The sequence below is a fragment of the Anolis carolinensis genome, chromosome 5 (genome assembly GCF_035594765.1).
Source record: "Anolis carolinensis isolate JA03-04 chromosome 5, rAnoCar3.1.pri, whole genome shotgun sequence".
Lineage (NCBI taxonomy): Eukaryota > Metazoa > Chordata > Lepidosauria > Squamata > Dactyloidae > Anolis > Anolis carolinensis.
The window spans coordinates 24,106,471-24,122,615 of NC_085845.1; the positions used below are offsets into that span (position 1 = coordinate 24,106,471).

At 39.2% G+C, this 16,145-nt stretch overlaps 1 protein-coding gene across 8 annotated transcripts in view; it reads left to right on the top strand.

Annotated features, from left to right (window-relative positions):
* The window catches only part of rap1gds1 (Rap1 GTPase-GDP dissociation stimulator 1), a 128,608-nt gene that overhangs the window by 23,706 nt on the left and 88,757 nt on the right, over window positions 1-16,145 (top strand). Inside the window, exon 1 of one of the 8 annotated variants that reach the window (XM_062982265.1) lies at window positions 11,908-11,956. The exons of the other annotated variants lie outside the window; for them this stretch is intronic. Coding sequence (XP_062838335.1) covers window positions 11,923-11,956 — 34 coding nt within the window. The 5' untranslated portion in view covers window positions 11,908-11,922. Of the gene's footprint in view, window positions 1-11,907; window positions 11,957-16,145 lie in introns of those variants that run through there. 8 annotated transcript variants of the gene reach the window in all.

Consider the following 16,145-nt stretch of genomic DNA (forward strand, 5'->3'; position numbering starts at 1 on the left):
GTATTGCATTCTTCTGAGGCTGAGAGAGAGTGATTTGCCCAAGGTCACCTGCTGGCTGAGCAGAGAAGCACTACAGCCTGGTTTACAGAGTCATCCAATGCTGAAGTCATGACACCCAGCTTTCTCCAAAATTACTTGCCAAGCAGTTGCTGCAGCTCTTTGCGAGGCTTCCCGTGCATCCATTATATCCTGCTTAGATATACAGAATATCGGTTTCATCAATTACCTCTCGAAACATGCTGGCTTAGCACATCCGGATATTTCTTTGCTTTTTGGGTTTTCTAAATTCTCAAGAGATGAGATCTTTTTTCTTCGTCATGTTTTCCCATGTGATAAAGCCAACTTACATTATACCTCCCCTGATATTTTTTTAAGTCTCCAGGCTTCTTTGTCAATACAGGCACTTTTCAGGCTGCAGTTTTACACAGACCTTTTTAGGAGTTTAGACTGCCTAGGCCACTTATCCGAGTAGGATTGGGATCATCAAAATTTCAGAGGGAAATGTTCAGGATAAGGATGCATTTGTCTCAGATAGTAAGTCACTCAGGTTTTTTCTAGGCCTCGCTTTCCCAAATGCTGATGCTAGTTTAAGCTCTATGTCCTTACATGGCCCGAGGATGTATTATGCAGCCACCTAGCTGAAGCTGGATCAGGTTGGTAGCTGGATGGGAGACTAGAAGTGAGATGCCACTTTGAATTCCATGTTGGAAGAAAAATAGAATTTATTTGTAAACCCTTCTGTGGGCATTGTCAGTTGGACAGTTTAGGAATATTCAATGCTAACATAAATCAAATCATTTAAATATATCAGCCAAGGAAAAAACAGATGTCCCTGACTTGTTTTCAAGAAATACTTTAAATAAAAACTAACAACATGCATATACACACAAATGTAAATAAACTAATCCTTGGATAAGGAAAGGAAGAAGTAATGATAAAAGAGAACAAAAATCAGAAACCGGAGAGAACTTAGTATCATTTGAGATAAAAAAAAAAACACCTAACCCAGGCATTTCTGCCTTGAAAGTATAGGTGAGAGTGAGATGGGGAAGATCTTGGATTTCTTTTGATCTCATCACATTAGAGCTTGGATCTACTTTAAATTCACTTTAAATTTTCTTTATGGAGGGAGCTTTAAACAGCTCAAAAGATAAAGGTTTTGATCAATAAAATAAAACTTAAGTATTTAAATACCCATTCCCCCTTCTTTTTCCTAAGACTTACCATTGTAAGTTGAGTATTAGAACAGGAAGAACATTTTGATGTAAAATCTGCAAGACCGATCATTAAAGAAACATTTTAAAAATATATACTGGTTTTATAGGGACTTGGTGTTCTAAATCCAAAAGGACCTCAGATTTGTTCTGCTGTGTACATTTTTTCACAACTTAATTTGTTGTTTTTATGTTGTAATTTATGACTGTATAAAATTAGTGTGAAAGAGCAGTGTGTGGTATATTTTTGTTGAAGTTCTTAAATTTTATATTCAAAAATACATTTTAAAAAACTACAGTATTGAAAAATAGTGTTTTCATTGCTATCTTGTTACATAAAGTGTAGAACATCAACCAGAGCATTCACCTAATGCTGGTAAGGACACTCCCACAAAAGGATATGTCTTTAGTCTCCAAGAAGATATGGTTTTAAACATCTTCTGCTGTCCCCCAGTAGAGTCACTTTGGGGTGCTTCAGGAGATTACATTGCTTATTCTGACTATAATTTTGAGGTGGCCAGCAGGATGTGAAAACTCTTCCCAGCACTTGCAAGACAGTCTTCCTAATGGAGTCAGGACTTTGAAAGGATAGTATAAGAAGCTGCAATATATTCTTGTGAGCATACCCAACGTGTACATTTCAAAGTAGGGTTGTGTGCAGATTTAGTTTCCTTTTTTTCCTTTGGTATCTTTGGTACTTCAGGAACCCATAATGGTAAGGGCCTTCCCAGTACGAAAACCTGCCTGACAAGAAAGCAAGCGGGAGCTGATCTTGGCTCCTCCTCCCCTATTCTGCATCACAGTTGAATCTTTTTGATTTTTCTTTATTTTCCAGATTCTTTTTATTTAGTGGGATTGATTGGGAGTTTGGGACCTGAGGGATGGTGCGTGGGATGCGCGCATGTGCATTTGGGGGTTTTCACCCTTTTAGCTTCTTTTTCTTCTTCCCTTCCTCACATTCAGGAAATACATCTAAAAGATTATTATTATTAATAATAATAAACCCAGCAAACAACAAGAAAAGTCTACCTCTTATCTAGAGTAGAAAGTAGAAACAGCTTTAGGGAAGCAAAACCCCAAGTAGAAAGGAGATTGCAGCTTTGCAGGCAAGTGAGGGGATTTTTAAGGTAGTCCAGGGAGGATAGCTCGACTGAGCTCCAGGTCATCACTCTTTCTTCCCTGGGTCACCTTAAAATGCCTGGGAAAGCTGCTGGTACTGGGAAATAAGAAAGCGTTTGCACCTGTCTCTCCTCTAGAGTGGAACAGCTTTAAGAAGCAGTAAAACTAGTCTCCTCCTCTACAGACAGAAACTTAAGAGTGGTACAAAAAAGTGCTTTTGTAAATACAGGTCTTAATGAAAGATACGGAAGGGGAGTCTGTGGGAAGTCCCCCCCCCCAATAATGGGTTGGATAGGGTGCTTTCTTAACCCTGTTGTTGAGGCTGCTTTGAAGGGAAGAAATGAAAGGCTCCCAGGGGCAAGGGGAGCCTCATAAGTTCCCTATTGCTGCCAACGGGCTGAAAAAAACATTTTTTTCAGATGCTGAACAAAAACACCCATTTGGCAGTGCGCCAGTTTTTTGGAAAATGGATTGGGGGGGGGGCTTCCAGTATCCGACAAGTAGAAAAGGGTAGCGATTCACCCGAAATGCACAAGACTAGTTAAAAGTGATGGAAAGATGGCCTTGTAGACTGTGGCCTAGACTAGTTAAAAGTGATGGAAAGATGGCCTCATATTATGCAATGACAACGAAGGGTGGCTGCACTTTATATGCCTCAAACTTGGCATTAAAAAGTCAAGTAGGTCTCCTTGTGTATCTTTGTAGTGAGCCATTTTAATTTCTGTGTTCCACTCAGGGACATTTGACTGAGACAGAATAGATCCATTCTTTGCTGCCTGTTAGAATTTTGCAGAACAGAAACACGAGTAGTTCTGTTCCCTCTTAGGAATGCTTTGGGAGAGTCTGGATCTTGTTCTAACATCATAAATAGCAGGTGCTGTTTTAGCTGAGAGTGAGTTTACATGTGCTCTAGAGACTTGTACATACAGTTCCAAAAAGAGGCGTTCTCTTGCTTTTGATCCCTGGCCTAGGTATTAACCGTATTTCTGTGATATCATGGAATATTCCTGACTTCATCACCTACTGATATCAAGGTACCAGGTACTGTGCAGAAAAAAAATGGGAAATCAAAACATCATACAGACCCTATGGAAAACTGGACTACGTGCTAGCAGAAGAAAAAAGGGATGCAGGCATGAAAGTAGTGGGATGGTGGGCCCTTTATAATGTGATTCATTTAGGATGTAATTGTTGAAGGTTGTCTAATGGAGCATACACAGACAGAATAGAAGCAGAAATCTGGGAGGGCTGGATAGTGAAGATGGAGGACTAAAAGGAAAATAATTCAGGCAGAGCAAAAGGAGGTAGGGAACGAATCTCATATAGGATCATAGAGCTGGGTAGCCTGTCCGTGTTGAAGAATTTTGAGCTTTGGATGACATTGTGTGGCTGCATTTGACAAAGGTGGCTTGACAATATGAATCCTCATGCTGGCACAGCCTCTCGCTTTAACCCCACAAGTCGTGGCATTTCATCAATTCGACAGTCATTGCATCGCTTCCAAAATTGTAATTTTCTGATGCATTGCCTCAGTATGTAATATTATTATATGTGGAAGAGGAGTGAAGATGGGGCTGAATGACATGGGATTTTAAAAAAATAGAAAAGGCTACTAGTTAGCTGCCCATATGTGATTCTGCAGGCGCTCCTGCTGTTCTAGAGGAAGTTACCCAGAATGAAAGCTTGTGTGTCTGTGTAATCAGCCCCATTTTCTGCCAGCAGGGCATGTGCCAAACTTTACATCTCAGAAATTATTTTTCCTTTTTTGAAGAAAAGCCTTTTTATGACAACAGTCTTTCAAAACCCTGCAAGTTGTAATAACTTTTTTTACTCAAGAAATGTATGATAGTATGATGCTTGTGAGGTCTATGTTGTTCTTTTGTGGTAATCTTGTCTGCTCTTTACAGCATTTATTTTCTGCACTTTTTATGACACTTAGAAAGACTGAGAAATAATGTATTAACAATGATTTTCCTTTTAGTACTTCATGTTCTTTATAAGCTACCCACTTGGTAAATCATGTCAAAGAATCAATTATTTGCTCCCATGAGCACTAAATTTCCAAGTCACTTTTATGTGTAAATGTGAATATATTCTGTAATTAGAGAGCCAGGTATGCAGTTGTGCTTTGTTCTTATACTCTTCAAGTAAAAAGATGCAAATATATTTACATTGTAGTGTAGTGCGAATTTTGCTGTCAACCTGAAGGAGCCGTGGTGGCGCAATAAGTTAAACCTTTGTGCTGGCTGGACTGTTGTCCTGAAGGTTGAGTTGCTGACTTGAAGGTTGTTGGTTCAAATCCGCAAGATGGAGTGGGCTCCTGTCTGTCAGCTCTAGCTTGCGGGACATGAGAGAAGCCTCCCACAGGATGGTAACACATCGGGCGTCCTCTGGGTACCATCTCTGTAGATGGCCAATTTTCTCACACCAGAACGACTTGCAGTATTGTTCTCAAGTCACTTCTGGCACAATTAAAAAAACCTGAAATAATTTTAGGTGGAGCATCTTTCTAAGGGAATTGAGATATTCTCAAAGTATTATTTTTTCACTGAAAGGTATACAATTTTGTATTTAAAAATGCTAAGGCATCATTACATTTGCAGTTGTGAAATAATGTGGCAAATGCCTTTCAGGCCAATTGCAGGCTTAAAAATGATGTCATCCATTTAATGGCAATGCAGTGGGGACAGGATAGAGTAGCATGATGAAAAGAGTGACCTCCCTTAAGGGCTACCTTGTGAGTTCACAGGCTATGGCTGAAATGAAGACTTCAGAGCTGATAGTTAGGGGAGATTCACTGAGTAGCTCTCTTCTGCCAGTTGTATTGAAATAAATCTTCCATTTTATTTCAGCTGGACTTAACTCAGAAGAGCTTCCAGGCAGATTTTTCATTTAGCCACTGTGGAATATTAGCATCATGGAACACATATATTCAACTGTCATAGGTGTTCTGAATGTTTTGTGCACTGATTTTAATTATTTATTTTTTTATCTCCTGCATTGTGTGTTATTCACATTACAATGGGGTGTTTTATCTGCAAAAAAAATTCCTTCCTGTGTCTTGTCTCTTTATTTGCAAATACTTTTTATTTGTATAACATGCCAGTTTGTGTATGATCAATGTTACAATAAAACAGTCAGAAATAACAAATAAACATGTAATTTAAGCTTTGCTGAGCTTTTTACACAGCATCTAAGAGTGTACTGTCTAGTTTAATAATAACTTTCCTTTATGTTTCTTGCACATTTGTTCTGAACAATCACCAAGTTGTTGGCTCTGCTTTTGTCATCTGTCAGTGCAAGATAATACACCATACCTAGGAATTACTTCCACAGGATGAGGGCTGCAGTTTCCAACTAAACTGCATCATTATATTTAATTCTTTACCATTCATTTCATTCTATTTATTGAAGTCCTGTGTCTCTATGGATTATATTCAAAGCAGCTAACAACCCAGCTAAAAGAATAAAGAAGTATCCTAAAATGCAACCAGTATTGAAGATTATAATCCTCGAGAACAACAATAACAGCAAAAGTAAGATAACATTAAGCAAAGTGCAAAGAGAAGAGCCTGACAGATGGTTCTCCAGCCCCAAAGTATCTCATGCCAATGAGTATCTCTGACAGAGATGGGAATCAAATTAAAATATGAATTTCACAGCTTCATAAACATACCTTATTATAAAAAATACAGTGGGCTTATGGTGCGATTGGTTTCAACCTCCCCCCCCCCCCCAAGAATACCAAAATCCTTGATGCTCAAGTCCCATCATATACAATGGGGCATTCCCCATATCAAATGGTAAACAATTCAAGTGTGTGCTGGAGTTAATTTTTTTCTTAATTTTTTTGAGCTGTGCTGAGTTGAATTCATGGATGCAAGAGTCTATGGATGCAGACTGCAGCTTAGAATGGGGCATTTTGCAGTCATTCCAGGGATGGACATGTCAACAGAATATGCCTTACTGTCTATTTTTCTAGTTTCTTGGTTTGCTGTACATAAAGAAAGGGTACGTTTTGATCTTTGAACAAGGTACCTAAGCAATTGTGCCTTGCTATTTTTAGTGGAACCATTATTTCAATAGTACTATTTGGCTGTAAAGTAAAATGAATGCTACCTATATGCCTTATGTCAGAATGCCAATGCAGTCCCCCCCCCCATTATTTTAAGAAATTTTAGCAGCAAAAGGTATTGGATACAGTTCACAGTAGTTTAGCGAGACCAGCCTGTCATTCCCATCCATTAAAAGTGGTTCATGCCTGATTTGTTTGAAGAAAACCTTACTCATTTTTTTCTAGTTTTGGTCCAAAGGCTACATTTTAATTCATATCTTAACATAGGGATAACTTGTTTTGTGTCTGTTATTCTGCTGCTGATATTAATATAAGTCATTGTTTCTGAAATTATGATTCCATAAAGAAGTTGTTCTCCCTTGTTCCCCTACCCAGTTTCTAATTATTTGCTCTAAGCTGATGAATAAAAAGATCTAGTGAGATATTAACCATGATAAAGGACTGGTACTTTCTTTCCAGGTGGATGGAAGTAACTGGTTGCTACTGCAGAGATTGTTGGCTTCCAAAAGTGGAAGCATTCCAAGAAATGTTTAGGGCCATTTTTGACATTACTCAGCACCCTAATTCTAAATACATTTGGTTTGGAGTAAGTACATTATTTTCAGGCAAGTGTGTTTAGGATCACAGCCAAGCATTTTCAGTAAATATGCCAGTGCACTGAGTTTTTAAAATTTTATTCTCAAGGTGGTTTACAAAAACAAAAACAAAACACAAGCCAAGAAACACTGTGAATATGTTAGCATTTGAAAAACTACACCATGTTAACAGCAGTTCAAACTAGAAGCATAGAAAACAACATTAAATATTAGGATGTGCAAATCTGTCCATATATATGCCCACCTAAATAAATAGTCATCTGTAGTATTTGCTAAAAAAATCTGTATGATAGATCTTCTCTAATGAAAGCACTACAGTGGAACCTCAACTTACAAGCATCCCAACATACATACTCTTTGTTGTAGCCTGGTCAGATTCTGAGTGCTCAGAAGATGAGGAAGGGAATGTTGGGAGCCCAGGGGAGGATAGAAGTGGCCTAGAGAGAATTGTTTTGGAATCTCCTGGCAGTTCCCACGAGACTGGAGAAAGCGATATCCGTTCTCATGAGAACCTGCCAGAAGGTGCAGGCTGAGAGAAATGTGGGAGATCAATGTTTGTCTAGATCAAGGCACTCGGAATTGCAGAGACAAGGCATGCAACAACGACACTCGCTTTTCCCAGAGAATTAGAGATAGGGAGAAGAAAAGCAGGTGCGTGAGAAATGATGTTATGAGAGAAATTGAGGCCTTTTAGAGTGGTTCCTGGTAGATCAATCCTTTGTGAGAGCAACATTGTATTCAGGTGAACAGTTATCCGTTTTTGGGTCCTATTTTCTTGGAATTCATGTATTCAAGCTTCTAAGTTTGTTCTTGTTTCTAGTTCATATGTGACATAAATTGCCTGCCTTGGATTATTTATGGATCTTTGTGGATTGACTCTGGAGACTGTATGCTTTCTTGGAAATAACCTTTTGAACTTTAATTCTCTTTTTTGAATTTGCTTATTTTTATATATATATACTCTTCTCTAAATAAACTTTTACTTACTGGATAACCTGGACAGAGTATGGTTTGTGGGGGAAAGGTGTTTCAGGGCTGTAGTGCAACACTTTTTGATTTACGAGCTGTCTCTCAGCCTGAGTTTTGTTTTAACTTCAGAGTGTCATTTTAACGTACGAGCAGCCCAGAGGATGCAAGAAAGTGCAGCACCGCCTCTGTCCTCTTCGTCTGTGTTCCTCTGCCCCCCAGTCTCCACTCCACCCCTCTCATGGCAGCTTAGGTGGCCTACCTGCCCCCTCTATCCTCATACCTTTCATGCACTCTTCCCGCAGTGAGGCTGCTCTCCCTCTCTATCCACTGTGTTGCGCCCTCATGGCGGTGGTGGCTGGGTTGCTCTCCCTCTCTCTCCATCCGCCTCCCTCTCGTGGCAGCAGGGCTGCTCTCCCTCTCCCCGTCTGCCTCTCTCTTCCTCCTGTGTGTAGTTAAAACCATGTAGCAGGAACATTTATGAGGTTAATGTTGGATTATGGTTGTATGTATATAAAATGTAAATGGAATGTATGTATATATGAAATACACACACACACACACACACACACACACACATATATGAAATATATATTCATTCATATATATTTCATATATACATACAACCATAATCCAACAGTTAAGTATTTAAAGTTTATTGATTTAAGTTCATTGAACTGTGGGTATTATGTTGGCTTTGAGTTTGGTTCAATTTGTTTAACTTTCTTAACATTGATTTAAGATATCAGTTATAGGATGATATAAAAATATTTCAGTAATTAAAAACACAGAGAGACTGCACCATTTCCTTGCTAGTTTAAACGAAAAATGAACTGCCCTAAATTTAATGGCTAATCCTAACTTGAACGGCCCCAGAGAATCTAAACAATTTACCTAAGTGGGTCTTGGGACACAAAGTTGATCTTTCTTTGTTCATTATTACATCGGAATGATTTTGCCTTGCTGTTACACAGTTGCCTCAAATGTGCTCCCTTGCCAAAGTGGCTGGGTGGAACCAAGCAAGTTTATTTGTTTACATTCTTTTTTATTATTTGTCATTATTTTAATACATTATTTGTTATATATAAAGTACATTTTCTTATTTAAAAACATGTAACAAAATGGGGGCGGTGGGGGCGGTTGGGAGGCCAGATAAGGTTAATAGCATTTCAGTGGGATAACATCTTTTGCACATTCTCTGGAACAGATATCTCCTGGTCCTACCTATGAGCATGGAGGGAAAGTGAGACTATGCAGCTATTTCAGTTATATAGGCCTACTTTTGGTTAAGTTGTCAGCATGAGTTTTGAGATACATGAACTGAGCTTTGAGGTTCATGATCTTCCAAGCAGAAAGGATCAAGATGTTTCTTAACAAGGAGTTATGTTGTGTTGGGAACTCTGTAATATTGCCTGTGAGATAGAATAGGCTTTGGACAAAATGTGATCAGAGCCTTATAGGTCAAAAGCAGCTAACTATCCTGTGCCACATGGCTTTAGGAAAACAGTACTTAATAGGTTTATGTGAAAACATCAAGCAAAGAATGAGAACCTCTTAGATTTAGGATATATACAGCAACATGAGAAGATTCTGAAGTAATAGCTTTTGGTGTCTTCAGATAAAGTTGTGCATTCCCAGAGGATTTGGACATGCACCAGGTTCACTGAACAAAGTTTCATGGATGAAGCATTTCGAAAGAATGTTGCTGTTCAAAGCTGCAAAACAAAATTGGAAAAAGAGGAAAGAATTCAGATAATAACGTCTGAAATGAAAGCAGAAATAATATAGTGATATCAATTATCCTCTTTGGGAATTTCTCCCCTACTGTTGAGTATTTGCATTCTGATATTTTTACTGCTTTTGTAACTTTGACAAATCCAGCTGACTTCATATTGGTAAATACGTATGTACAAAATTGGAAATTTGCAATAAAGCACTTGAACATATAATAATTAAAACTTCTATAATTAAAACCATCAATATTCCTTAAAAGGCAATAACCAAAAGTTGATTAATGTTGTACCATATAAAATTTTAGAATAATACTAAGATAAAATTGCTGCACTTTATCAAAACTGTCCATCTTAATTCTGATCTCGTTTGCAGACAGAGCACATATTGCACTTACTAATTTCTGCTTTAACCACTCAGACATGAAACAGTGGAAGGAGGGAATAAAGACACATACTTCTTTTAATCTCTCATGTTTATAAAAAGGTTCAGACTTTTAATGAGGAACCTATTCCTTTCTCCAAATTCGTTAAGGAAGTTTGCATTGCCTATTAAGATAACAGATAAATATTTAATGACCAAGTAAAAAGAGAATATGGGAAGCAGAGAGAAGTAGTTCTTTGATTAAAGTAACAATTATTATTTAGTCAATCATGTTTTGCAGTAAGATGGTCAACAAACAAATAAACCCAAATCCCCTCGATGGATTGTCACCTTATCGTGGTGAGGGGGCTTGCTTGTTCCAATGAACCTGCGGGAGTAACCGTTGGAAGTCATGTACTCCCAGGAGGGGCCGCAAGGGAGGATACAAACCAAGAATAACCTGTTGGGAATCTATTGAGCAGTTAGACTCAAAATAAACCTCTCTTGGGGTGATTCCACCAAAAATATAGCAGAATGCCAGAAGCACACTTCACAACCAGCAGAAACCTACATGTGGTGAGCTGGATAAGCTTCTGTTTCTTAGGATGGCACAAGATTACAGAGCCAAAATATAAGTTCAAAAGTATTTATTGAAGTAAAAAAAAAAATACATTTTGGATAGGAAAGTTCTTGGAGCTAACTTTCTAAATCTCATATTCTAAGGAAGGGAAAAGGTAAAATATCAAAGAATGTATGCATGCTACTACATCTTGCCTGGAGAATGGCAAGATGCTTCCTCATAGGAGGAGACAAAAGGCAGAAGAGAAGGAAAATGAAGGCTGACCATGTGGTCAAAGCCTAGGCACAAACAAAATGGCAATAGAGAGGAAGTTACCTCATACCTCAAAGTTATATTTTTATATCTTCAAATGGGGGAGGAGCTGGTAGCTACCAGGAAGAGAGAGGTAGAGACAGAAAGCCCCTTCTAGGAAGACATGCATAGGAATAAAGAAAGGAATCCCTCATTCTAATCCTAATCTAGCTACTCATTGGGAACTGGAAACTTGGGGAGTCCAAGATGACACCCAACAGACCCCAACAGTGGAGCAGATGGATGACAACATGGTAGATGTTGCAACGGCTGTGAAGCCGGAAGGAGGCTGCAACAGATTAAAAGTCACCATCGTCGTGTTAACCATGCCACTGGATGGGACCTTCATTCTGTAAAAACTGTGTGTTTATGGACTGTGCACTGACCTCCACACATAAAAAAACACATGCGTCTTCCAAGAAAAATAAAACAAAACCAATTCTGCTACCTTGGCAGCCACCTCTCCACAAAAGTCAGCATTGACATTGAAAGACGGCATCGTCTGAGCTCTGTGAGTGCAGCATTTTTCTCAATGAAGCAGAGAGTATTTGAGGATCGGGACATCTGTAGGGAGACTGAAATGCTTGTTTATAAAGCTACTAGCTGTGCCCGGCCACGCGTTGCTGTGGCGAAATATGGTGGTATGGGAAATAAAGTATTGAGGAATTGGTGGTAGTTAAGGTCAAGGGTAAAGGTTTTCCCCTGACATTAAGTCCAGTCGTGTCTTACTCTGCAGGTTGGTGCTCATCTCCATTTCTAAGCCGAAGAGCCGGCGTTGTCCGTAGACTCCTCCAAGGTCATGTGGGATGACTACATGGAGCGGCGTTACCTTCCCGCCGGAGCAGTACCTATTGATGCACTCACATTTGCATGTTTTCGAACTTCTGGGTTGGCAGAAGCTGGGGCTAACAGTGGGGGCTCTCTCCACTCCCCCAATTCAAACCTGTGGCCTTTCGGTCCAGAAGTTCAGCAGCTCAGCGCTTTAACATGCTGCGCCATCAGGGGATATTATTTCCTAAAGGTTGTGAATATACAATATTTCTGACTGGTTTTTTTTGTTTGTTGGAGGCAAGTATGAATGCTGCAATTAGGAAAAATGATTAGGATGTAATGGCCTTGCAGCTTTAAAGCCTGGCTGTTTCCTCCCTGAGTGAATTTTTTGTTGGGAGGTGTTAGCTGGCCCTGATTGTTTCCTGTCTGGAATTCCCTTGTTTTCAGAGTGGTGTTGTTTGCGATATTTTATGTGCTTCTACTGTCTGTGGCCCTGAGAAAACAGAGGATTTTCCAGACTTTGATGATGGGAATACTTTGTCGGGAGGTGTTAGCTGGCCCTGATTCTTTCCTGTTTGGAATTCCCTTGTTTTCAGAGTGGTGTTGTTTGCGATATTTTATGTGCTTCTATTGTCTGTGGCCCTGAGAAAACAGGATTTGCCAGACTTTGATGATGGGAATACTTTGTTGGGAGGTGTTAGCTGGCCCTGATTGTTTCCTGTGTGGAATCCCCCTGTTTATTTACTGTCCTGGTTTTAGAGATTATATTGTTCTGCATTATTCTATCCCAGTAATTATTTCATACTAAAGAAGAATCTCACTTATCCAACATTCGCTTATTCAATGTTCTGGATTATCCAACGCAGTCTGCCCTTTCATAATCAATGTTTTTGTAGTCAGTGTTTTAAATTCATTGTGATATTTTAGTGGTAAATTTGTAAATACAGTACAGTAGAGTCTCACTTATCCAACATAAACGGGCCGGCAGAACGTTGGATAAGCGAATATGTTGGATAATGAGGAATTAAGGATAACCCTATTAAACATCAAATTAAGTTATGATTTTACAAATTAAGCACCAAAACATCATGTTAGACAACAAATTTGTCAGAAAAAGTAGTTCAGTACACAGTAATGCTACCCTGTTTCCCCTAAAATAAGACATCCCCAGAAAATAAGACCTAGTAGAGGTTTTGCTGAATTGCTAAATATAAGGCCTCCCCTGAAAGTAAGACCTAGCAAAGTTTTTGTTTGGAAGCATGCCTGCCAAACAGAACACCAGAGCATGCAGGATCGGGAAATGTACGTACCATAGAGTGTTGTACATGGAAATATTGGTAGTAACAAGAAATTCTTGATAGGATTCACAATTTGTCTGGTTATGCTGGCTTGTGATGACAACTACTGTACAGTATATAATAAATGTTCATTTTTTTGTTCAACAATAAATGTGAATTTTTCTTCATGGAAAAATAAGACATCCCCTGAAAACAAGACCTAGTGCATCTTTGGGAGCAAAAATTAATATAAGACACTGTCTTATTTTCGGGGAAACACGGTATATAGTAATTACTATATTTATGAATTTAGCACCAAAATATCACGATATATTGAAAGCATTGACTACAAAAATGCATTGGATAATCCAGAACGTTGGATAAGCGAGTGTTGAATAAGTGAGACTCTACTGTAAATGCTACATAGCATTACTGCGCATGGAACTACTTTTTCTGTCAAATTTGTTGTATAATATGATGTTTTGGTGCTTAATTTGTATAACGATTACCTAATTTGATGTTTAATTGGCTTTTCCTGAATCCCTTCTTATTATCCAACATATTCACTTATCCTGCCGGCCTGTTTACGTTGGATAAGTGAGACTCTACTGTATATTTCTAATCTTATATTATCTGCTCAGAACTGGATTATATGAGGCTCCTTCTTCACAGCTGTATAAAATGCACACTGAAGTGGATTATATGGTAGTGTGGAGTCAAGATAATCCAGTGCAAAGCAGATAATATAAGATTATAAATGGGTTATATAGCTGTGTGGAAGGGCCTTGAGTCTACACTGCCATATAATCCAGTGCAAATTAGATAATCTGTGGAAGAAGCCTAAGTGAGGCCTAAATCTGCCTGTCCCCTAACTGAAACCTGGCTGTCCCTTGGTTGCTAGACAACCAAGTGGGCAGAGATTAGCCCTCTAAACTGGCAGCAACTGGATAAAAAAAATTATTGCTCTCCCTCTAATTAGGACTTTATTTTTCTTTTCTTTTTGTTGTATCAACCTTGAGGCGTGGATGATGGGTTGTGTTGTCAAATTTTGAGGTTGGGGGGCCTGTACTTTTGTTGTTTTGTGAATTGCCGTGATGCCATCACTCTTTTATATATATAGATTGTCCTTCCAACTCTGCTACCTGCCTACAAAATGTGGACTGTCTAGAGACGTCACACTCAACTCCTGGAACAATTCCATCAGTGTTGCCTCTGAAAAATCCTGCAAATCTCTTGGGAAGATAGGTGGACAAATGTTAGCATGTTGGAAGAAGCAAAGACCATCAGCTTTGAAGCAATGATCCTCCACCATCAACTTCGCTGGACTGGCCACGTTGTCTGAAAGCCCGATCACTGCCTCCCAAAGCAGTTACTATACTCCCAACTAAAGAATGGAAAACTGAATGTTGGTGGTCAGGAAAAGAGATTTAAAGATGGGCTTAAAGCCAATCTTAAAAACCGTGGCATAGACACTGAGAACTAGGAAGCCCTGGCCCTTGATCGTGCTAACTGGAGGTCAGCTGTGAGCAACAGTGCTGTGGAATTCAAAGAGGCACGAATGAAGAGTGAAAAGGAGAAATGTGTCAAGAGGAAGGCATGTCAAGCCAACCCTGACCAGGACCGCCTTCTACTTGGAAATCAGTGTCCTCATTGTGGAAGAATAGGTCTCCACAGCCATCTACGGACCACCGCCAAGACACTACGCTTGGAAAACTGTCATACTCTGACATGAGTCATCACCGATCAAACCCAAGTCCTGTTGCTCTATGCAGTTAATAAAGTTTACTTATATGTTAATTCACCATTTAGCAATTGAGTGAGTAGGTCTACTCTGGTTAGACTTAACCAATAGGATGCCAGTTGTTATTTATTAAATTAGAAGTTGGAGGGGCAAACCAATAAAACAATATAAGCAATGTAAGTAATTCAATATAAAGATCAATAAGTAATTTGAATAAGATAAAAGCATATTAAACCAATTAAATACATTGCAATTGCTTCAAAAGATTAAGTATGTTAAAGCTTTATGCATACTTTAAATTGTGAGACAAATATTTAAATAAAAAGCAATGTTTTGACCTGGCACTGGAAAGGAATTACTGCTGGCTTCATCTATCCCTTCAAAAATTGGGGATCCTGTAAGTTACTGCCACAACCAGGAAGGCTTTCTTCTGTGTCACATCAGCTTCCTAATTTTTCCATGGAAGTTTCAAGATTGGAAACATTTTCAGTAACATGGTATTAAAAGAATAGAAGAATGGGAAATCCTTTTGCACAGTGATTTTTAATAGTGCGTGGTTTGAGCATTGAACTACGATTCTGAGGACTAAGGTTCAACTTCCTACTCAGCCATGGAAACCCAATTGGTGACCTTGGACAAGTCTCACACACTCAGCCTCAAGGCCCTTCCAGACAGATCCTATATCTCAGGTTATCCAAGGATCTGATCCCAGGTTTTCTGCTTTAAACTGGATCATATGAATCCACACTGCCAGATAATCTGGGATAAACAGAAAACCTGAGATCAGATCCTGGGATATAGGGCCTGTCTGGAAAGGCCCTCAGAGGCAGACAGAGCTAAGGAAACCTCATGATAGCTTCATCATAGGGCTGCCATAAGTCATAAACTATATTCACTTTGAAAATAAGGCTTATCAATGACTATTAGTTGTTATGATTCTGTTCTACCTCCAGCATGAGAGGCAGTACATCTCTATAGATTAGTTGTTAAAGAACACGTCTGACAGAAGACTGTTGTATTCATGGTCTGTTTGTGGGTTCCCATAGGTTGTGGGTTGGCTGCTGGGAATGGTATGCTGTACTACAGGCATCTTCAAACTGTGGCCCTCCACCTGTTTGGGCCTCCAACTCCCAGAATTCCTGATCATTGAATAAGCTGACTAGGGCTTCTGGGAGTTAGAGGCCCAAAGAGCTGGAGGGCTGCAGTTTGAGGATGCCTGAGGTAGACCTTTGATTGGATCCTTCAAGGCTTTTTGATATTCTTCTAAGTCAACAGAGAGACATTCTCCATAGCCATGAGTAAGACCAATAGAACAGGAATTTATCATAGTCTGGGTTGCCCGACTGCAACGCACAGCAGCAGTTTATGTGAGGTATGGTTTAAATTTGCTAACACTATTGCTGCACTGTGAACAAGCCTAG